This window comes from Clarias gariepinus, chromosome 7 (genome assembly GCF_024256425.1).
Source record: "Clarias gariepinus isolate MV-2021 ecotype Netherlands chromosome 7, CGAR_prim_01v2, whole genome shotgun sequence".
Lineage (NCBI taxonomy): Eukaryota > Metazoa > Chordata > Actinopteri > Siluriformes > Clariidae > Clarias > Clarias gariepinus.
Genome location: NC_071106.1, coordinates 19,501,156 through 19,525,001, shown reverse-complemented (window position 1 = coordinate 19,525,001; position 23,846 = coordinate 19,501,156). Strand labels below are relative to the sequence as shown.

Genomic DNA, 23,846 nt, shown 5'->3' with positions numbered 1-23,846 from the left:
TGAGGCCAGACTGCACTTAGCATTCGAGTATTGGAAAGGGTTTACTCACTGGACTACACTGGTACATAAGTGGAGTTGGACTGCACAGCATTTGTCCAAAATCAGAATAGCATTTGCATCCTCCATATTTTCTCACTACAAATTATTTGCAGCAGAAACCACAAGAGGGCAGTCCTGTTTTGTTACATGAACAGCAGCAGCAATAACAGCCACTTAAATAAAGACATCTGGATCACATTTTAAGTTTACAGCTGATCTTAAAAAAAAAAAAAAAAGAATGAAATAACAAAAACAAAACGTTTTGATGTAATTTTTTTTTAAAAGAAAACATGAAAGGCAACAACTTGGAAATCAATTTCACTTTTTTTAATTAAAGATTGTTAGTAATTTGTGCATATTAAATAATACATATATTTATATATTTACATAATTACATTCAGTAAAAGAATACAAAAACCTGCAGTAAACCTATATTTCACGGTGGCTTAAATCCTAATAGTTAATCAATAATACAACCACACATTCTCACTCACACGCAGAAAATAGAGAGAGATATTTTCAGAGATTCAGATTTTGAAAGACAGAGACAAGCAATGATCAACATACACACTCCTGTCTCATTTGTGCGATCTGAAGCAGTGCCATTCTGGCCTCCTCATCCATATGGCCCTGCAAATGCAAATAAAAAAAAAAAGACTGTTAAACATAGCATTTGTTGAAACCTACAGCTTCAAGCACATGATCTACCTGTTCATGTTCAAGCAAATTATTCACATATTAATAGAACACTCCATATTAATAGGAATATTACTAATTATGATTATTTCTTCAAAAGACCAAACTACTGGAAAACTAATAGGAAGCGATAAAAAGTGAGCGTGAACCAACTAAAGATTTTTGTAGGTTTAAAAGGTTAATAAGAACAATATACAGTAAAATGGACTGATGTACAGTAGTATAAGCTTAAAATCATACCTGGGCTGCATTGAGGAGACGTGTGCGATATATAGCAAGAACTTGTCTATAATGCTTTTCAGAGTTCTATTGGGAGCCGGGAGGAGAGAGAGAGAGAGAGAGAGAGAGAACCTTTAGTTAACTTAAGGATGTTTTTCCTATTTTATCCATAGCATTCTTGCTATTATCTGTGAACAAATTCTTTTTTTTTTCAGGGAATTCTATAATTTTCATCTTTCATTCACCTTTACTAGCTCTGATCAAATAAATTCATAAACTGCATTTAAAACCAGCATATACAGTTTACTAAGGCTTGTGGTGCGCCCTTATCAAATAACTGATTTAAACACAGATTGCTTTCTGACTGATCATGAACTTGGTATAACAGGAATGCGTTCTGCTGATTATCTCACACATTGTAACCCCTTTAGCTTTTGCATCTAAATCCTGCGTAAAAATGCGCTCCTTAGTTAACATCTTCACAAGCCATGATGACAGTCTCAGTCTCTACACCAGAAATTCACAGATAAGGCAGGAAAAGGTTGTCCTTGGCCATAGCCACACATACACATGTGCGTATTCACAGAAGAAAGAGGAAGTGTTGGTGAAGATAGTAAGCCTGAGAAATTTAGCTGGAGAGATTTACAGGCCAAAAAACAGGAAGAAACCACAGGTCACTGTTAGACAAATATGAATGTGACGAACAAAGAAGAATGTGATTTTGATGCGTATTATCTTATCTGGAATTTACTTCTTAACTTTTGTGCATTGTATACCAGAACAAGCAATTGAAAATATCAACAAGGGACAAAGTGAAGTTTTCATCCTTGCATCATAATAAGAAATATTACGTTCCTGCGTAAGGAGGTACAAGAAGCTATTTAAGTGGCTGAGTTCAGGTCAAAGTAATTTCATCTCAATAAGCACTCGAAAATGTAATCTTGTTCGAGCCATCTCGGTTCTCCTGACAATACGAGACAATTTCCTGGAAAACTCCAGCATGTGGGTAAAATGACAGAATGCTTATTGTTAGGAATTTGTGCACAATCAAGTGTCTCTTTGGACACTAGGCTCGTGTGTTCAGGTGGGTTTGAGGTGGCTTCCATTTTCTGCTGCTCAAAATAAAACAACCTGCACATTTACAGCCTGCACTGTATAACAGAACAAAAGATGTCTTATGCTTGCATGCAATAAGAATATACATATATCAAATGAGGCATGGTGGTGTAATGGTTAGCGCTGTGGTCTGGCACCTCCAGGTTCAAGGGTTCGATTTTCACCTCCGGTCTGTGTGCAGGGAGTTTGCATGTTCTCTCTGTGCTTGGTGAGTTTCCTCACACAGTCCAAAGACATGCAGATTAGGCTAATTGGCAGTCCCAAATTGCCTGTAATTTGTGAATGTGTGTGCATGTGTGCCCTGTGATGGATTGGCACCCTGTCCGTGGTGTACCACGTGGTGGATTTGATGTCCCTGCCTAGTACCGTGGGCTTCCTGCGACCCTGTACAGGATGAGCAGTATAGAAAGTGAGTGGATAAATAAATCAAATCGATGGTTTTGAGTGACAGACCACATAAAAAATGAAAGAAATCACATAACCTTGTGGGTTTGTGGTGGTTTGTGTTAGAAAGGTCAAATGTTTTTAAAATCCAATCGGCCAATCGGCTTATCAACTCATTGGGAAAACACTACAGGCAGCGTAAATGTGCTGAAACTTTTGTGGATGAAATTGCAAACATAATCAAAGTGCCCGTAAGTGCTGAGAGCTGAGCAGCAAAAAGATTCATTTTAAACTCCCCAGTGTGCATAGGGTGTCTGACCTCCAACCGCTGCTCCAGGCTGTTTATGTGCGCCTGCAGGATGGTGCTGTCTGAGTGCACAAGGCTACAAACACTGCTTGGAGCTGATGAGCTCTGTGCTGCCCTCTGGCCTTCTGCCTCCACCATTATCTCTGAATCCTGGAAAGGAAAACAGTTCGGGTGAGCCAACACAAAAACAACAAAAAAAATGGATAGTACTTAGAAACACTGCTATAACTACAGGAACACATATTTACATCTGTGTCAGAACTAATAGTATGAACAGAAGTATGATTTGAATTATGGGACCTGTTACCTTATTTTGTCCTCCTTTTGTGTTTAATGGCATGTTCTCCTGTGTAAGGTTGACAGAGGTGGTGGCGCACATTTCCTGACATTCCTCAGTTTGTGTGCCTCTGCTGCTCTGTAATGTTTGCTCAGGCTGAGACTGCTTCTGTGATTCAGCGTTACACGCCTTCTCGCCTTCCTCCTCCGTCTCCTTTCTCTCCTCCATTTCTTTAAGTGCGAGCCTAAGCTGAGCCACCTCGTTCTCCTTGGTCTCCAGCATAGCCACAGGCACAAACCGGGCCTGTAGGGCGTCCTGCAGGGTGTCCAGCTCTGTCCTCTGCTCCTGCAGTTCTCTAATGAGACTCTGATTTTCCTCACTGGTTTGCTGCTGCTTCAGCACGGCTTCCCGAGCCTGGCTTTGTGCCTGCTGAAGTGCACTATTCATTGAGCTTCTCATAGACTCATGCTCGTTTAAACTGATGTAGTTCTTCTTATCCATCTCCTGCTGAAGAATCTCGCTCGTAAGATCCGTCATGGTGGTTTTTGTCGACCCAGTCTTCCATTCTGAGGGGGTTTGTATTTCCTTACAAGCCATTTCAGTTGTCTGAGCCTTCTGACCTCCCAGTCGCGCCTGCAGTGCATCTGTGTTCTTTTTCTTCAGCAGCTCCTCGCTGAGCTTGTGTACCTCCTGCAGGAGCATGTCATTTCTGTCTTTTACCTGCTCAGCTTCCCTTCTGCTTAGACCAAGCTCCTCGTTGGCTCGATGCAGCGCCGCTTTGGCCTCGTGTAGTTGTGCTCTCAGCTCCTCCACCAGGTTCTCACGCACTGCTACCAAATGTGCCTGCATTTGCCTGACTTTAGCCTCAGAGGCGACCATTCTCCGCTGAACCTCCCCGAGCGCCTCCTCCAGCTCCCAAGCGTGACTATGAGCCTGCTGCAGCGCCCGCTCACTGCTCCTCCTCAGCTCCTCGAAGTCCCGGGTGCGTAGGACCAGAGCCGAGTCCAGCCTTAGCAGCTCCTCCTGGGCAGCGTCATGCCTCAGTCTCATCTCCCACAGCTCCCTCTTAAGAAGATCAGCCTCACCTGCCATCACCTCCTTCACTTTAAATGAGGCCGGAGCTGATAAATGTGGAGCATGATGTCTAACCTGAAGCGGGATTTTTCAAGAATTGGTTAAGAAGTAGATCTGTTCAAATATTCTGTCAGGAGTTCTCTTTGAGCAGTCAAGAGCTTAACTTTAGATTGCATACTCTGTGTTGCCTACATTACAGAAATTTGCTTTCTGATCTTTATCAAATTGACAGATAAGGGTAGCAAGGGTATGAAAATGAAATGGCTGAATGTCATATTCATCGTGTTATAACGAATATCTCAGGAAGGCGACGTACCTGTGCAGAATCCAAATGATAGCTCTGCAGGTTATCTTTTTCTTTAAGACACAGAAATTTAAGGTCAAAACAGCAGACTAACAGTATGTGCTACGGATTACAATAAGATAAAGTCCAACCCTTACCATTTTCTGACTGGCTGCCGTACTCCTTCTGCAATTTAAAGAGCAATTTTTAATGAAACGTTTTTCACAACTAAGCACAGAAAAGCACAGAAACAAATCCTGCTCGTTCAGCTCGGTCTCCAGCATCCACAGGGTATTACACACTGTATGATGCTGCGGTGCAACTGTGTTTGGACAACCAACACCTGAAGATAGGCCTTTAGCAAGAGCCTTCAACAGGGGTAATGACTATTTTAAAAAATTGGGGCTGTTTGAAAATGTTTAGGGTTACCAGGCTGAATAGCATACAGTATATGTTGATTATAAGGTGATGCCTAATTTGCAAATGTGCCATAATATCAATCAGTAAACATGTGTGACATACTAGTAATACTATGCTCAAACATAGCAAACCAAAAAAGTCATTGTCCAGCTTAACAGAGTTCAAGAAGAACAACAACAGCAATAACAACAACAATAATAATAATAATAATAATAATAATAACAACCAGACTAAGACAATTCCGGGAGAATTTGTGAAGTAGGGGAGGAATGGTGCACCGCTGTTTCTGCTCGTTACTAGATCATACGATTACAGAGGTATGAGTATACTGTCTGAGATTCCACTGCATCTATGTGTGTGTTTGAATTTTTTGACAGAATAGGCTTTCATGAATGTATTTCAAAAATTGAACGCAGGATGCAGTTTTTTCAAAGTGGTTTAACATTTTTTCGAGTCTGTCTACTCTATTAACCTCATTAACGTCTATGGAGTGATTTTTGCACTGATTTCATTTTTCATTTTGGAAAAACTAAATTTCTGTTGATCGACATGATTTTTACCAAAAAGATCTACATCACATGGAGTTTTTTGATGCGTCTCGTTTTCTGATCGGACCAAAAATAAGGGAGCTTGGAGTCAGGAGACCAAAGTTCGGCACGGGTAACACGGACCCGTCATATGCCCTCCAGTCCAGAATTGGAAAAAGGACCATTCCCGGCAAGAAACCTGCATTAATTGCCAAAGTTTTGTGCTTTGAAAATTATAATAACTTCTTGCCCCATCAGGGCGGCACTACTTTTTGTTGTTTTTGGACTTTTGGCTGCTCCCAGCAAGGAGTCGCCAAAGTGGACCATCCGGTCCAAACACACAAGTTTGGCACAGGTTTTACGCCGGATGCCCTTCCTAATGCAACCTTCCGGCCTTGGGACCAGAACTGCATCCAGTGGCTGGGATTTGGGCATCGAACCCGGGCCTTCCACATGGTGGGCGAGAAACGTAACACTGAGCCTCCAGTGCATGACTATAACTTCTACTACTAATAATAATAGTAAATATGAGCTGAAAAAACTATAGATTCATTTTTAAATCACTAGGGAGGTTTACTTACACACTTACCTTCCTAAAATTCATCTGTGCTTCATTATTCACTGACCTCAGCAGAAAATAACAATAACACACTCATTTTTTTCATTATTGATTTTAACAAGGCAGAGATGGATTATTGTTAGCAGCTTGACATCTCGGTTGCCGTAAGATGAATAGACACTAGCATAAGAACCAGGAGGGGAGCTTTTGTTAGAACCTGGTGCGGAGCCAAATAAAAACCAAGCAGTGAGGAGTGAGAGTAAGGTAGGACATGTCAAATATTCACTCTTTCATAGGGGCATCATTAAATATTTTAAACCATGACTAATAAAAAAAATACCCACAGGCTTAAGAGCCCAGTTTTAAATTCCATTCTTACCTGCTGCTGTAATTTTGGACCAGTCTTGGAAGCCTCTATGATAAAAAAAAAGAGCAATATATTTCTGATTCAGATAGCATTCAATGTTTTAGTATCAAATCTATAATATTTTCATAGATGTTTTTCTTTATTTTATTTATAATGTGCTGGGTGCTAGTTCTAGCAGCAGGGTCACAACACAATGCGTGTAATTTGTGCCTGTAGATCAATAACCTCCTCTAAGGCTTTGTTTTATGGTGTAGTAAATTTCACAGCAGCCAGAACTTGAAAAATACATCAGAATACTGCTTCAGAAGAGAAAATACTTTAATGTATTCAGCAGGGGCCTACATTCAAAAGCCAGAGAGTTGGAGCGCTGATTCATCTCACACGTTTCCTTCTTTAATAAGCTCATTCATAGACAAGTGCCAACTCCATCTAACAGAATACAACAAGTGCCATGTGCACACCCATAAAGGCTTAAGGAAAGCAAGGCAGAGTAGACAAACTGGGGCGAACTGTTATAATAAGGAATACTACTTCTTGTCAGATTCATTTATTTATTTTTAGCTTAAAGCACTGACACGCTGTCATTCAATGACAAAGCTAACCCCAAAGGTCATTAAACTGTGTGTAGAAAAGTCTGGTTTTTAGGAACAATTGTGTACAGGTTTCTAACCATGTACCTCATACATCTCCTAACTCTGAAATCACCCTGTGTAATCAACAAAAGAATGTATTGTAAGTGCAACATGTACAGCCACGTTTCAGAAGAAGCAGAATGCACCGGATTAGAAAAATATAACTTCTTGCCAAATCTTGCCAGGTACAACTTTTACCTGTATGTAGTTAAAGGTATAGTTCAGATTTTTTCTAAACTTTAGTCAGTAAAAACCATCATGCACGGATCTGTACTGGAAACCTGGAAACACAGCATTGGTCAGTGACCAGTCAAGGATATATATATATATATATATATATATATATATATATATATATATATATATACAGTGGTGTGAAAAACTATTTGCCCCCTTCCTGATTTCTTATTCTTTTGCATGTTTGTCACACAAAATGTTTCTGTTTTAAACACATTTAACTATTAGTCAAAGATAACATAATTGAACACAAAATGCAGTTTTTAAATTATGGTTTTTATTATTTAGGGAGAAAAAAAATCCAAACCTACATGCCCCTGTGTGGAAAAGTGATTGCCCCCCTTGTTAAAAAATAACTTAACTGTGATTTATCACACCTGAGTTCAATTTCTGTAATCACCCCCAGGCCTAGAGGTGCTTTCGGAGAAGTAGACCGAAAGCACCTCAAAAGCTAGACATCATGCCAAGATCCAAAGAAATTCAGGAACAAATAAGAACAAAAGTAATTGAGATCTATCAGTCTGGCAAAGGTTATAAAGCCATTTCTAAAGCTTTGGGACCTCAGCGAACCACAGTGAGAGCCATTATCCACAAATGGCAAAAACATGGAACAGTGGTGAACCTTCCCAGGAGTGGCCGGCCGACCAAAATTACCCCAAGAGCGCAGAGACAACTCATCCGAGAGGCCACAAAAGACCCCAGGACAACATCTAAAGAACTGCAGGCCTCACTTGCCTCAATTAAGGTCAGTGTTCACGACTCCACCATAAGAAAGAGACTGGGCAAAAACGGCCTGCATGGCAGATTTCCAAGGCGCAAACCACTTAAGCAAAAAGAACATTAAGGCTCGTCTCAATTTTGCTAAAAAACATCTCAATGATTGCCCAGACTTTTGGGAAAATACCTTGTGGACCGACGAGACAAAAGTTGAACTTTTTGGAAGATGCGTGTCCCGTTACATCTGGCGTAAAAGTAACGCAGCATTTCAGAAAAAGAACACCATACCAACAGTAAAATATGGTGGTGGTAGTGTGATGGTCTGGGGTTGTTTTGCTGCTTCAGGACCTGGAAGGCTTGCTGTGATAGATGGAACCATGAATTCTACTGTCTACCAAAAAATCCTGAAGGAGAATGTCCGGCCATCTGTTCGTCAACTCAAACTGAAGCGATCTTGGGTGCTGCTGCAGGACAATGACCCAAAACACAACAGCAAATCCACCTCTGAATGGCTGAAGAATAACAAAATGAAGACTTTGGAGTGGCCTAGTCAAAGTCCTGACCTGAATCCTATTGAGATGTTGTGGCATGACCTTAAAAAGGCGGTTCATGCTAGAAAACCCTCAAATAAAGCTGAATTACAACAATTCTGCAAAGATGAGTGGGCCAAAATTCCTCCAGAGCGCTGTAAAAGACTCGTTGCAAGTTATCGCAAACGCTTGATTGCAGTTATTGCTGCTAAGGGTGGCCCAACCAGTTATTAGGTTCAGGGGGCAATTACTTTTTCACACAGGGCCATGTAGGTTTGGATTTTTTTTCTCCCTAAATAATAAAAACCATCATTTAAGATCTGAAACGTTTTCTACGTAAACAAAATAACCATATCTTTCAAATATTGTTCACAAATCTGTCAAAATCCGTTACGATGAAGAACTGGAGTCAAGTCGAGACCCCAATGAGGACGACGAGCATGCAGATAAGCTTCCCTGAGACGGTTTCTGACAGTTTGTGCAAAAATTCTTTGGTTATGCACTCCGATTGTTTCAGCAGCTGTCTGAGTGGCTGGTCTTAGACGATCTTGGAGGTGAACATGCTGGATGTGGAGGACCTGGGCTGGTGTGGTTACACGTCGTCTGAGGTTGTGAGGCTGGTTGGATGTACTGCCAAATCCTCTGAAACACCTTTGGAGACGGCTTATGGTAGAGAAATGAACATTCAATTCAAGAGCAACAGCTCTGGTGGACATTCCTGCTGTCAGCATGCCAATTGCACGCTCCCTCAAAACTTGTGACATCTGTGGCATTGTGCTGTGTGATTCAACTGAACCTTTCAAAGTGGCCTTTTACAGGTGGCCAGTATAAGGTACACCTGTGCAATAATTATGCTGTCTAATCAGCATCTTGATATGGCACACCTGTGAGGTGGGATGGATTATCTCGGCAAGGGAGAAGTGCTCACTATCACAGATTTTGACAGATTTGTGAACAGTATTTGAAAGATATGGTTATTTTGTGTATGTAGAAAATGTTTCAGATCTTTGAGTTCATCTCATAAAAAATGGGAGCAAAGTGTTGCGTTTATATTTCTGTTTATATATATATATATATATATATATATATATATATATACAGTCTTGTGCAAAAGTTTAGGCACCCCTTGATAACAGATTTTGGTGATTTTTTTATTGAAAAGATGTTAACAGTTTCAGCAACAATTTTTTCAGCAAACATTGATGCATAGTTACTTTTTATGTCATAAATTAAACAAAGATAAAAAATAAAAGCATCATTATGGAAAGATGCTTCTCCTTTTTTCTTCAAACTAAAACTAAAAATGTTTCACAATGTGTCCCTGAATGAAGGGAGGCTCAAAATCAAAAGTTTTGAAAAGTACCAGTCAGTATCTGGTGTGGCCACCAGCTGCTTGAAGTACTGCAGTGCATCTCCTCCTCATGGACTGCCTATTGCGGACAGTCTGAGCACTGATGGAGGGATTGTGTGTTCCTGGTGTGACTCGGGCAGTTGTTGTGGCCATCCTGTACCTGTCACGCAGGTGTGATATCCTGATGTACCGATCCTGTGCAGGTGTTGTTACACGTGGTCTTCCACTGCGAGGATGATCAGCTGTCCTTCCTGTCTCCCTGTAGTGCTGTCTTAGGTGTCTCACAGTGCGGACATGGCAATTTATTGCCCTAGCCACATCAGCAGTCCTCATGCCTCCCTGCAGCATGCCTAATGCACGTTCACGCAGATGAGCAGGGACCCTGGGCATCTTTCTTTGGGTGTTTTTCACAGTCAGTAGACAAGTCTCTTTAGTGTCCTGCGTTTTTAGTACTGTGACCTTAAATGCCTACTTTCTGTAAGCTGTTAAGGTCTTAACGACCATTCCACAGGTGCATGTTAATTAATTGATTATGTTTAATTGAACATGCATGGAAAACAATGTTTAAACCCTTTACAATGAAGATCTGTAAAGTTATTTGGATTTTTACAACATTATTGTTGAAATACACAGTCCTGAAAAAATGACGTTTCTTCCATTTGCGAGAGAGACTGTGTATATACACTACCGTTCAAATGTTTGGGGTCACTTTCTAAATCCATGATCGTTCCTGATTTTTATTTCTTTCTACATTGTAAAGGAATGCTGAAGGCGTCCAAAAAATGCATTAATCTCCTTTGAACAGTTAAATGGTGAGATGAATCTGCTACTTATGTTCTGTAAAGACTTCATAAAGCCTCTAATCTGAGGTGCTGTTAATTGGTCATTCTTCAGGCTGATAACTCTAAATGAACTTCTGGTCTGCGGCAGAGGTAGATTTTGGTCTCGCCCTCCTGGGATGGCCTTCATGAGAGCCAGTTTCATTTTGGTGCTTGACGGATTTTGCAAATGCACTTGACAATACATTTCTTGCAAGAACCATTACAGTAAGGCTGACCTCTGTGTCTTAAAATAACAACTGTTGTTTTTGTTGTTGTTACGTAATTACCTAATTCCATATGTGTTATTTTATAGTTATGAGAAGATGCTATACGATTAGTTCTGCTTAATCATATAACTAGTTCTGGTTAGCCATACAGCTATTTCGAGGGGAAGAAAAGGGGTAAACCTGTACTAAATGCACCTTAACTTTCAAAGAACTCAATTTAGCTCAGTGGGATTGCAGAAGCTTCATATGAGTCTCAGATAGAATAGATTTTTCACTGTATTTGCAGAGCAGCGAGACCTATTGAAATGTAGTTATCTAATTTTTTTGATTTAGGACAGACTTAAAAACCCCTCAAACTATCACTTTAAGCTGCTGCTTGCTTTAAATGACTTGCCTTTGCTGGCTGCATCCCAGGCTTGTTTGATCATCATGATCAAAGCTTGATCTCCACTAAGCTGGGCGTAATGGTACGAGTCATGGCCATGCAGGTCCACAGCAGTCACGTCTGCCTTATGCTTCAGCAAGACCTCCACTACTTCACGGCAAACTTGCTCAGAAGCCAAGATGAGTGCAGTCCTATGTACACACGCATACACACACAGACCTAAAATCAGATCCTTAGAACACATTGTTTCTATGGCTATTCAATAAATATAAACAAAAAGTTCATTTGTTGGTTTCCTGACATTCTCTTATCCAAGAGCGCACTAGACAACAATGCCCTGGTCTTGCCCTTATTTACTGCAATTCATGTGGGTAAAGATTTTATGTAAACACACACAATTCCACCAACAAAAGATAGCAATGCTGTTTTATATACAGTTCTTCTTGTTTTTTTTTCTTTTTTGAAGCACATTTTCAAAACCGATCCAGCAGATGTTTCATCCTGTATTGAAATCTAATGCAAATACCTTCCTGTGTTGTTTGATTTCTTTTCATACTATAGTAGTGATGGATGACATCACCCAACAATCAAGTATTCTTAAAAATAAGATTTCATAAATGCCCAAACAAGGATTACAGCTATTGTGCAAAAAGCACATATTTAGATTTTTCTTCTTTGTTTGGCCACTTACCAATTTCCACCCACTAGCCAACTCTCTCATATCATAAAACTAAGTGTATGTAAGAAAGAGAGAGAGGGAGAGAGAGAGAGAGAGAAAGTATACCACCCCTCCCACCTAAGGAACATGGGCAGTTGTGCTCCATTGAATATGCTATGTGTTATTTTTTGTTGAACCTGCATGTGATATCCTCTAGCAGACTTGGCTGTATTTCCCAAAATTTAAAGCCACCCTGACACAGACGAGAATAAAGCTCTTACCCTTTCTTGTCAAACCTATAACTTTTTGCTGGTTCCCACAGGATCCCTAAAGCGCACCTACCCTTAACTTGCAATATTTACAGTGTACTTCAAACCTCCCTCTGGGCCACCTGTCCTGTGTTTGCTGTTTAATGCAGACTAAAGGCTGACCAAGGAGACCCACAAGAGACCTGAGCATTTTCAAAGCTACTTTGCACACTACAGCCATGTCCGATTTAACCACAGCAAAGTCAAAGAGTCCTTTGATGACCGAGGATCATCGATTTAACGTGTAAAATTACATGTGGTTCCTGTTAAGGTGGAGAGAAAACCTGTAGCCAGACTAGAGCTTTTAAAGTTATAAATATGAACAGAAAGTATAGGACATACTTATTTTGCTTGTCGCGAAGATTGACCGAAGCCCCGCAGTTTAGAAGTTGTTGACAAGCTCGGCTGTGACCCATTTGTGCTGCTGTCATCAAAGGAGTACGACCATCCTAATGACAAAAAACAAAAATCTTCAGAACAGTAATTTATATTTAAACCACAACACACAACAAACAAAAAAACGTTGTTTCCCTTTAGGACTAAGCTCAGGTGCTCCATGGGCAAAACTTTAAACATTTATCAAGCCCACTGGTTAATAACGTGAGGTCTGGGATTAATTTTAATTTGTATTATAATGTTTATTAAAGGCTAAATAAAAAGCAGAAAAATTCTAAAAGTACCCAGACAAATTTTAATTTCTTTCTTAAAAATGAAATCAAGTTCTTGTAAGATATTTTTCCCAAAAGCTATTTATCAAAGAGTAACACAAAAAGCAATGCAACACCATACCTCTATCTACACCTCACACTGAGGGGAGAAATGAGCATAGACCACATGAAGTGATTGAGGTGACTTTCTGTTTCGCTATTGCACAAAAACATTTGGCCCTCATCACTCCATGCCTCCTACTGAGGTTCTACCCCCAGGTCTTTTCCCCAACCTGAATATTAAACATACAGTATTAAATGACTATAACCTCCCACAGAACTGAAATATGAAATTATTTTTCTGCTTTCTGAACTCTCTATTACTTGCACTACCTCAATCAACTATCACAGTATATCACAGTTTATTGCATTGTGTCATGTTGTCGTGTTGCTGCTCCTGTTTGCACATTTGCACTTTGTTGTCTTGTGATACTAAGATAAGATACTATTGGCTTGGGATAATTTAGATTATCGGGGGAAACTAAAAGTAACCAGTAAAGTGTGCCAAAACATATAGAAATACATAAAGAAGGTATATGTTATTTAGTTTTAAGTTTCAATTGTTAATTTATTTGCTTTAAATTAATTACTACCATAAGTGGAAATGTTTTGGCCCATTCCACATGGAAAAAGCATGGTTTTGTATCGTGAGCATATAAATTATTGATGTAAATCATAATATTTAGCATCTGTATAAGTTTCTGGCTGAAAAGGGGTATTTAAAAATGTAACAAAGCTTTCATTCCTAGCACACATTCTATATAAATATTTTTTTTGGACAGCAATAATGCATAAATGTATAACACAGATGCTTCAAACAGAAATGTCTTCTTTTTGCAGTGCATTTTGATAATAAGGATGTGGTTAAATGTAAATAGACTCATGCAGCCGTCTGCTATGCCTACATGTGTTTGATAATAAGGTGTGGCAGTTACAGGATATATACTAGACCTTCTAGGACAGGGAAAAATATTTTTTTCTTGCTAAGGAAATCGCCAGTTCTGCTGCACGTGAGTGACATGAGGTAGTGAAGTCAGACGGGTGCTTAATTACACACACAGTTTCAAGATTTGTTCTTACCTTATCAACAGCACTGACAGCTGCACCACTGCTACACAGCATTTTGATTATTGTAGTATGACCTGCATATGCTGAATAAAGAAGGTAATATTAACATGACGTGGGTTCCACTCATAGTTCAGTATGTTATATATATACAGGGGTTGGACAATGAACCTGAAACACTGGACACAGGAGGTTTCATGGCTAAATTTGCCAAGGCTAAAAAACGTTTCATCACCTAGTGACCTGGCCAATGGCTTAAAATCCCTCTGGCCACTCTGCAGGACTTGTATCTGTCATTCCCAAGACGTATTGATGCAGTATTGGCTGGAAAGGTAGGCCCTACACCATAATAATGAATTATTGTGGTCTAAAACCAGCCGTTTCCGTTTCATTGTCCAACCCCTGTATCTATCTATCTATCTATCTATCTATCTATCTATATATATATATATATATATATATATATATATATATATATATATATATATATATATATATATATATATATATATATATATATATATATATATATATACAATTGGTGGCTGACCAATTGTGCATGTTCTCCCATTATATATATCATGGGAGAACATGCACAATTGGTCAGCCACCAATTGTGCATGTTCTCCCACTTAAAAGGATGAGAGAGACCTGTAATTTTCATCATAGGTGTACCCCATCTATGAGAGACAAAATCCAGGAAATCACATTGTAGGATTTTTTTAAATTAATTAATTGGTAAATTCCTCTGTAAAACAAGTGGTTTTGTCACCTACACACAAGCAAGAGTTCTGGCTCTCACAGACCTTCTTCTTTAAGAGGCTTCCCTGTCCTCCACTCGTTACCTGTGTTAATGGCATCTGTTTGAACTTGTTATCAGTAAAAAAGACACCTGTAGACCTGCGCCATGCTGTGAAGACTAAATCTGCAATAGGTAAGCAGCTTGGTGTAAAGAAAGCAATTATTAAAGCAATTATATCCTTGGTGTAGGAGCAATTATTAGAAAATGGAAGACATACAAGACCACTGATAATCTCCCTCGATCTGAGGCTCCACACAAGATCTCACCCCATGTTGTCAAAATGATCACAAGAACTGTGAACAAAAATCCCAGAAACACACGGGGGACCTAGTGAACGACCTGCAGAGAGCTGGGACCAAAGTAACAAGGCTACCATCAGTAACCTACCATCACTGCATGACAGTGGCAACAAAGGAGTGGATGCTTCATAAGAAGCATTTCAAGGTCCTGGAGTGGCCTAGCCAGTCTCCAGATCTCAACCTGCTATCTTTGGAGGGAGTTGAAAGTCCGTGTTGCGCAGCGACAGCCACAAAACATCACTGCTCTAGAGGAGATCTGCATGGAGGAATGGGCCAAAACACCAGCAACAGTGTGTGAAAACCTGAAGACTTACAGAAAACGTTTGACCTCTGTTATGCCAACTCAAAGAGTATATAACAAAGTATTAAGATGAAATTTTGTTATTGACCAAATACTTACCACCATAATTTGCAAATTATTCTTTAAAAATCCATTAAAAAAATTTTAATGTAATTTTATTTATTCTTTTTTTTTATTTTGTCTCTCATAGTTGAGGTATACCTATGATAAAAATTGCAGGCCCTTCTCATCTTTTTAAGTGGGAGAACTTGCACAATTGGTGGCTGACTAAATTTGCCCCACTATATACTGTAATATACTGTAGTATGATTATGATAAAGGGTAATCATAAACTACTTCAGTCAACTTCTTCTTCAATACATATCAGGGACAATATATCTATATGTAATATACAGTACATAATTTATGAATATGCCTCAAACACATAACATGAATTTACATGCAGGAAATCTATCTATGTCATACCAAACTAGGAAAACTAAAATCCTATTGCATGTTGACTTGCCTAGTGTATTTTCTTTTATTCATCTTTTCCATTATATTTATATAAGATTATTATATTATTTTCCTCACACAGTGCCCTCTGGAGAGAGACTAAATATGGTCCCATCCATGAGAAAACTAAACAACCTGCTTTTCCTGGTAATGTACTGCACCAGATTGAATCTATAAATCATATGGGAGACACATCTGTGTGCTTCTCACCATCACTATTCATCTATTCATTTCTCAATATAGCACAATCCTTTTTTTAGGGGTGTCGTCACTTTTACAATCGAGTTATTTGGCTTGCCAAATGATCAGCGGACAATTGAATACGCATGGAACGCTTAAATAGTATTTCTGATTTACACTCAGTGCCCAATGCACCACTGTTCACTGTACTGCGTTCATACAATTCTCCAATGAATCAGTCATATGACAGCAGCACAATGCATAAAATAATGCCAATATCAATAAAGCTGGACTGGTCAGCCAGATGAACTGGTTTGAAAAACCATTTGTTGAAGAGAGAAATTAAAGAACAATAGCTAAACAGGTTTGTGGGCGGTTTAAAATGCACAATAGTTCTAAGATAGATGGACTTCAAGAGCAAATGATGAATTTATAACATTGGGTTCCACTGCTGGCGACCAAGAAATGTTATCTGTAGACTAAGTTGGCAAAGGGTCAATGAAATTGGACTGTTGGAACTGATATACAGGGTGCACTCACGTATGTGACTGCCTGAGTGTATGGCAGGGTCAGAATTTGGCATTAACAGCATGACTCCATAGACCCAAAGTCCCCACCTTAAAAATACTTTCAGCATGATCATGTGAAAAAACTGGTCTAAAACTGGTTCCATGATTATTACAATTAGCTCACTGGGACTTCACACGGCTTCTCCATTCACTAGACTTAAATCCATTAGAGCACATTTGTGAAATGGTTGAATGGCAAATATAGAGATTAAACATGCAGCTGACACAATCTGCAGCAATTATTAGATGCAATCGCGCCAGAACCTTGTGGAACTTTTAACATGGAAGTATTCAGGCTGTTCTGAAAGAAAAGCAGGTGTTACCCAATACTGGGATTTTGCTCCTTACAAAGTGGCTCATGAATGTATAATGATTTTGTATTGGTCCCGGTCATAGTCACAAGGGAATATGGCATAAAAAACTAAGGTGTATTATTACACGTTGGAGAATTGATACAAACAACGGAATGTAGAATTTCCAGTCTTTAGTATTCAGTCCAGGTCGAACTAGGAAATAATGTTGGCGAACATAATGAACAAAGGTTGTGCCTGTCACAAAGACATCTAAGTGATGTTAGATATTCTGCTCACCTGCTTCATGTAAAGCTGTCTTTCCATGCAGATCTATACAGTCAACAGGACTTTTGCACTGTGAAGCAAACTTTTATTAATATTATTTGAAAGGATCAAGCATTACAAATCAATCAATTCCTTTTCCTTCACATAATATTTAGTATTTGAGGACACAATGCAGTTTTTAGCATTTCATTGGTGTTACTTTACTTAAGGTAAACATTTTTCACTCAGTAAAGCTTCTTTATCCCTGAAGTTGCTTTTTTTTATATATATATAACTTCTCGCTGTTTACTGTACACTGAGGAGGTTGTGTTGCTATGGTAAAAAAAAAAAAAAAAATCCCTGATCTGACCTTGCCTCAGCTCAAGTTCAAATGTTTGATGTGAGGAAACAAAAGGAGAAAAATACAAAGATATGCACCAAAGAAAGAACAGAAAATAAAACAGTCTTCACTGGATCTTGTTCAACAGGCTTTTGAAAACGTCATTGTTGGGAGTGCTGTTTTACAATAAACATGGTTCAATCATAACTTTTCGAGGCAGCTAGTTCACAGAGTGTTCTTCCTCCAATTGTTAGTGAGCGAAAGCAAAACTTGCTGTACCTGCAACAGTCGCTGCACACAGGCGGAGTGGCCGTCTCTTGAGGAAAGATGGAGTGCAGTTTTACCTTCAGGATAAGCAGCTTTTAGTATATGAGACATGCTTTACATGTGCTCAGTCACAAACTACAGTCCAACAATCAGTGCAGAAGTCAAATATGTCATGTATCGAGTCACAATGGTTTATTAGGAGTGGAGAATGACTCTCACCAGTAGCATCTGCTGTGCGTAGGTTGACACCGTGGGCAAGGAAAACATTGAGGCTATTTATAAGCCCGTTTCTTGCTGCTATGTGAAGCCTGCATTGAAGAAATGAAAATTCTTATTTTATATTTCATAGTTTCCACTCCTCATTTATTTAAAAAGCATTCATTTCAGAAAGTTACCAAGCTTAATCTTTGTGTCTGTGAGATATGATGTGAGGAGAAGAAACAAAAATAAATAAAGAATAAGTCTTAACTTAATCCCTTTTTTTTGCTTCAAAGACAGTGTAATACATGCATCATAACACATCGTCATTGTGTGATAAATTACTTAAGCATGAACAGGATTTTTGACTACAAAACCGTTTTATTCATAGGCATTCTTCCGTATTGTGAGCTCGACAACAAGCTTGAGCTAGCTCAGGATTTTAACTGAGAGCTGTGAGGGAGTGAGGGTGATGAAATTCATTTTTAGATTTATCTTCAGCTTTATGTCTAACTTTATCCTGGTCAGGGCCACGATGGATCCCAGACCCATTCTGGGAACAATGGAGATGACACAGAAATATAACTAGTTCAACGCCGGGCAAAATACACCCATCTATGAGCAAGTTTAGACCAGCCAATCCACCTACGAGCATATTTTTGGAAGGCTGGACCAAACATACAACCCTAAACCATGAGGCAGCAACCTTCCCAATTGTGCCCCTGTGCCACCCATATTATTATCCATTATTATTATTATTAACATTATTTTACCACACCCAAGCTTGCTTGTTCGTGTAATTAAAGGAAAAAGGCAGGATAAAAAAAATCCATTAGGCTTTTGCTTTGAACCTACTGAGGAACATGAGCTAACGAGCTTTAAAAAAAAATTTTTAAGAACAAGTTAGGCCTAAAATGGTCTTAAAACTGCAGTACTATTGATGATTTAACACTCAATGCTGATTCAAGTGTATTCTTCAGCTATCAGCTAATCGTAGTTCACAATAGCTTTTAAAAACAAGGTAAGGGTATACAGTACTGTATATCATACTTATATATAATGCTGTATTAGAGTACAGTTTTAAAATAGGTGTATTGCACACCACCAGAACAGTTTCATTGCAACTTAACAGTGATTCTTCATGTCTCTACAACTATATCTGAGTAAAAAACACCTGTCTGTCAAAAGTTATTCTCTTACACAGTGTATTGATATTGATGATGGACAGCATTGTCTAATGCATTGTCCAAAATCTTTAAAAGGTTTCAACTGGGATTAGACGACATTATTCACACAAGAGGGAGTGATAATGAATATCAGCATGGCTGTGAGGCAGTCATAGACACGACAGTTCCAAAAATACTGTTTATTATCAACATATCATAACTTGTTTGTTTCTTTAACCAGTTATTTTTGCTAAATAACGGTTATTTATTTACGGTTTATTGCGGTTTATTCGTTTATATAAACACTTGGGATGTGGAGTAATAAATATTATTAAACGTCTTAGCGGTGTAACCATTTATTATCAACACTCGTGCAATGGCTCTTATCCAATCAGATTGCTTGATCATTTACATTAAACCATTTAGTGAACACTTGTTGATAGGAACTCATAGTGGAAAAGTAACCACTGGCATCATGATACAAATGTTTAAAATGTTAAATGAATACAAATAGGTAATCAAAATAACATTGCAGTTATTTGTACCGTAGTGAACTTCCATCTAAAGGCACAAATGATCCCAAACTCTGCCAGCTCAATGCCCTGATGCCCCTTAGTATTGCATACATTTTAAATTGAATAAAAGCATGCTACAGAGGAAAACATCATTTTTACACTAAAAAAATCAGCCTCCCTATGTGAATCTATCTGTTTAGTTGTAATAGAAAGCAAATGCTTGTCCCAAAAGATGAGTAAGACAAGAGAGAATTAAGAAAAAAACAGAAATACAAATTCAAACAGTAAATATGCTTGCATCTTCTTTTATCATGTGTCCCTCCACCCCAAAAATCAGGTCACATATTTGAAAAATGTTGAATAAAATATACTGGATGAAAAAGGGGGGGGAAAAAACATGATAACGAAAGCAACAGTCTTTGATTATGGGATGTTATTTAAAGGTGACACTCACGACGAGCGGCCGTCAGCATCGAGTTTGGTTGCGATCGCTCCTTTCTTGAGCGTGCTGGTGACTTTGTCCACATCATCGCTCTCCACTGCCTTCTGGAGGCGCTCGTCATACTTGTTCCAGTCTGTAGTCTGTAACATCAGGTAAACATAACAGCTAGATACAAAGGCAACACCAGCAAACATTCAGTATTGAATTGTGTCCACATGACTACATATCCAGAGACACTTGAGCCTTAAGGGCAGAGCTTCATGAGATTGCTAAGATTTATGTCTCAGTTTATTGCATATTTATATAACTCTAAACTCCTGGAAAGGATGAATGCATGTAAAGGTAATGGTTGTGTCTAAATACACATAGTAAACCCAACATAGTAGAGAAGCTGAAGACAAGCACTAGTGGAATGTTTTAAGGGAAATACTTTAAGTGGTTCAGATTTACAACAATGCTGCTCCTTCTAAAATACTCAAACATGTATGGATAACACACACACTCACACTCACACTCACTCACTCACTCATAGTCTACACTACTTAATCCTGTATTCAGGGTCGCGGGGGCCTGGAGCCTATGCCAGGAGACCTAGGGCACAAGGCGGTGCCAGTCCATCACAGGGCACACACACTTCACTAATTTTGGAACGCCAATTAGTCTAATCCGCATGTCTTTGAACTGTGGGAGGAAACTGGAGTACCGGAATGAAGCCCACCAAGCATGGAGAGAACATACACACTTCATGCACACAGAGGTGGGAATCAAACACAGACCCTGAAGGTGCAAGTTGGCTTGGTGATATTAATTCAATTCAGTTTTATTTGTATAGCGCTTTTAACAATTGACATCGTCGCAAAGCAGCTTTACACAATCAATTATTTTTAGTATAATTAATTATACACAAGAATTATTTAAGTTTGTATGAGATGTGAACATGTATGAATCAAAATAAGACTGTCCCTGATGAGCAAGCCGAGGACAACGGCGACAGTGGCAAGGAAAAAACTCCCTGAGATGGTAATAGGAAGAAACCTTGAGAGAAACCAGACTCAACAGGGAACCCATCCTCATTTGGGTGAAATGGATAGCAGGGATTGATCTGCATCATACTGTGTGAGACTGGAAGTTTAGTATAACAGGAGATGTGTTTCATTTAAATAGAGTCCAGTTCGTTATTGGAGGCTCAGGTAGACTGTAAGAAACTCCAGCCCTAAACTATTGAGCGACTGAAGTCACAAGTCCTCAGAGAACAGCTGTCTGCATCAGCCGAGGACAGGACCGTCTTCATTGAAAAATGGAACCGTCCCCAGTCACCACACGCATCTCAGGCAGACCACACTGGGGCATTCATGCAACAAGGTCTCTAACGAGAAGCAGGACACCAGGACGAGTCAGACAGCTCCAGAGAGCAGAGGCAGTCTGGATCACTGGCAGCTCAGGAGCGAGATGTATAGCTCAACAGAGATAGGTAGCAGGAAAAAAAGAGAGGGAGACAGAGGAGAAGAGAAAGATAAGAGAGGAGAGCAGAAGAGACGGAGTGACGGCAGTTAGGTATGGTCACAGTCACACCATGTATAATGTGAATGTATATTTAGAACAGTGTGCAAGCAGGGACTCCGGCAGGACTGACTATGACAGCATAACTAAAAGGGGAGAGCCAGAAGGAAACACAGACATGAGGGTGAACTGGGATGTAAAGCGACCAATCACTTCACCATCAACAGAACCTGAGAGTGGGGAAGACAGCATCTAAACATACCAGTTCACCGTAATACTCTATGTCCATGTGTCCCCCAGATCTGCTCCTTGAACTAAGGCTAATCTATTTACAAAAATGTTCACTTCACTCAGATACTGCGGCGCGAGATCATTTAATGCTTTATAGGTCAAATCTTTATACGTGATCAGCACTGTCGCCTGACACTTCCAGTTTCCAGGGTCTGGGTTCGATTCCCGCCTCGTGTCGTTGTCATGGAGTTTGCCTGGTGCTTGGTGGGTTTCCTCCCACAGTCCAAAGAGTGCAGATTAAGTGAAAAAAACTTTTTTATTATTATTATTATTATTGTAATGGCATTTTAAAGAGATGTGAGATGTATCCAGAATGTCTGAGAGGTTACTGTGGGTTAACAGCCAGGTGCAAAGCTGAACAGCTTCCTCTATCACAAGCACTGCAGACACACACTGCCATTATCTTTATTTCCTTTATTGTATCTTCTTAAATAATGATGAGGTAAAACTCACGGCCTCAAGAGTGACATGTATGAATTGGTGGTTTTTCAGGAACCCACACCCTTCATTTTTCTACTAAAGCCCCACCTCAGGAGGCTAACAAGTAGCCCAAGCTATTTCCTAAACTCCATTCAAGTGACTGAAAAAGTCCGCGATAAGACTCTTCAGATAAATCCTACTCACGTGACTGGACGCGTCGTGTTTCTTCAGTCTCTGTTTCAGACTCTTCATGGCGGGAGAGCGGGGACACACAGCACACAGTCCGGGGACACACAGCACACAGTCCGGGGACACACTACCACACAGTCCGGGGACACACTACCACACTACACTTGTCCGCCTGTTCTCAAGTTCAGCGGCGCTTTTTCCTGTGCAGTCAGTCCGACTCCGCCACTCACACTGACGTGTTTCCAACACACACACACACACACACACACACCAGAACGGAAACGCAATCCAATGGGCAGGTTAAAGTCCCAGTGTGAAGGTCGAAGGCTATTCACTTTCACATGATGTCCCTTTCAAATCTCACACACACACACACACGCGCGCGCGCACACAGGTAACCTGTTAGCTTTTTTTAAAAACAGTGTATATCCTTGTAAATATAATAATAATAATGATAATAAGTATACTATATAATATATACCGTATATCTAATTACATTATTATTATTATTATTATTATTATTATTAATTTATTATTAATAAGAATAATACCAAACTTTCCCATCCATACTGTTTGTCATTAGACTACATTATTTATAACCACATTAACTTTGATACACCTTAAAATAATTTTTTATTAATATTTGAAGCATATGCATTTTTATCAAAAATAAGCTGTAACTGGATATATATATATATATATATATATATATATATATATATACAGTATATACAGTATATATATATATATATATATATATATATATATATATACTGTATATACACTACCGTTCAAAGGCTTGGGGTCACTTGCAAATTTCTTTGTTTTTGTTTAGTAATTTATTTTCTACATTCTACAACAATACTGGGGATTCCAAAGCTATAAAATAACACATATGGAATTAGGTAATTACGTAACAACAACAAAAACAACAGTTGTTATTTTAAGACACAGAGGTCAGCCTTTCTGTAATAGTTCTAGCGAAAACAGTATTGTCAAGTGCATTTGCAAAATCCGTCAAGCACCAAAATGAAACTGGCTCTCATGGAGGCCATCCCAGGAGGGCGAGACCAAAACCGTTTATTTAGAGTTATCAGCCTGAAAAATGACCAATTAACAGCACCTCAGATTAGACGTGTTATGAAGTCTTTACAGAGCATAAGTAGCAGACACATCTCACCATTAACTGTTCAAAAGGGATTAATGCATTTTTTGGACACCTTCATCATTCCTTTACAATTTAGAAAGAAAGAAAAAATCAGGAACGATCATGGAGTTAGAAAGTGACCCCGAACTTTTGAACGGTAGTGTATATATAATTATACACACACACACACACACACACACGAGAGATCAGCCATAACATTATTACCACCTGCTTAATATTAAGAAGGTCCCCCAAAATAGTA

The 23,846-nt window shown here is 39.2% G+C and overlaps 1 protein-coding gene across 1 annotated transcript; it reads right to left on the bottom strand.

The window, feature by feature from the left end:
- Positions 1 to 367: 367 nt before the first annotated feature.
- Positions 368 to 22,673, bottom strand: uacaa (uveal autoantigen with coiled-coil domains and ankyrin repeats a). Its single transcript, XM_053499728.1, has 15 exons — positions 22,453 to 22,673; positions 20,050 to 20,177; positions 17,936 to 18,024; positions 17,729 to 17,793; positions 17,143 to 17,200; positions 13,922 to 13,992; positions 12,477 to 12,583; positions 11,178 to 11,359; positions 6,281 to 6,315; positions 4,554 to 4,581; positions 4,429 to 4,469; positions 3,069 to 4,187; positions 2,774 to 2,911; positions 976 to 1,041; positions 368 to 669 (listed from the first exon to the last, which is right to left on the bottom strand). Exons 1-15 carry the CDS (start codon positions 22,498 to 22,500, stop codon positions 598 to 600), a joined length of 2,247 nt encoding a protein of 748 aa, XP_053355703.1. The 5' UTR covers positions 22,501 to 22,673; the 3' UTR covers positions 368 to 597.
- Between the last annotated feature and the right edge of the window lie 1,173 nt (positions 22,674 to 23,846).

Coding starts and splice junctions, on each gene's coding strand:
- uacaa (XM_053499728.1), bottom strand. CDS start 22,500: ATGAAGAGTCTGAAACAGAGACTGAAGAAACACGACGCGTCCAGTCAC. Junction 17,201..17,728: donor GTGTGCAGCGACTGTTGCAG/GTACAGCAAGTT, acceptor TTTGCTTCACAG/TGCAAAAGTCCTGTTGACTG. Junction 670..975: donor GTCTCCTCAATGCAGCCCAG/GTATGATTTTAA, acceptor TTGCATTTGCAG/GGCCATATGGATGAGGAGGC.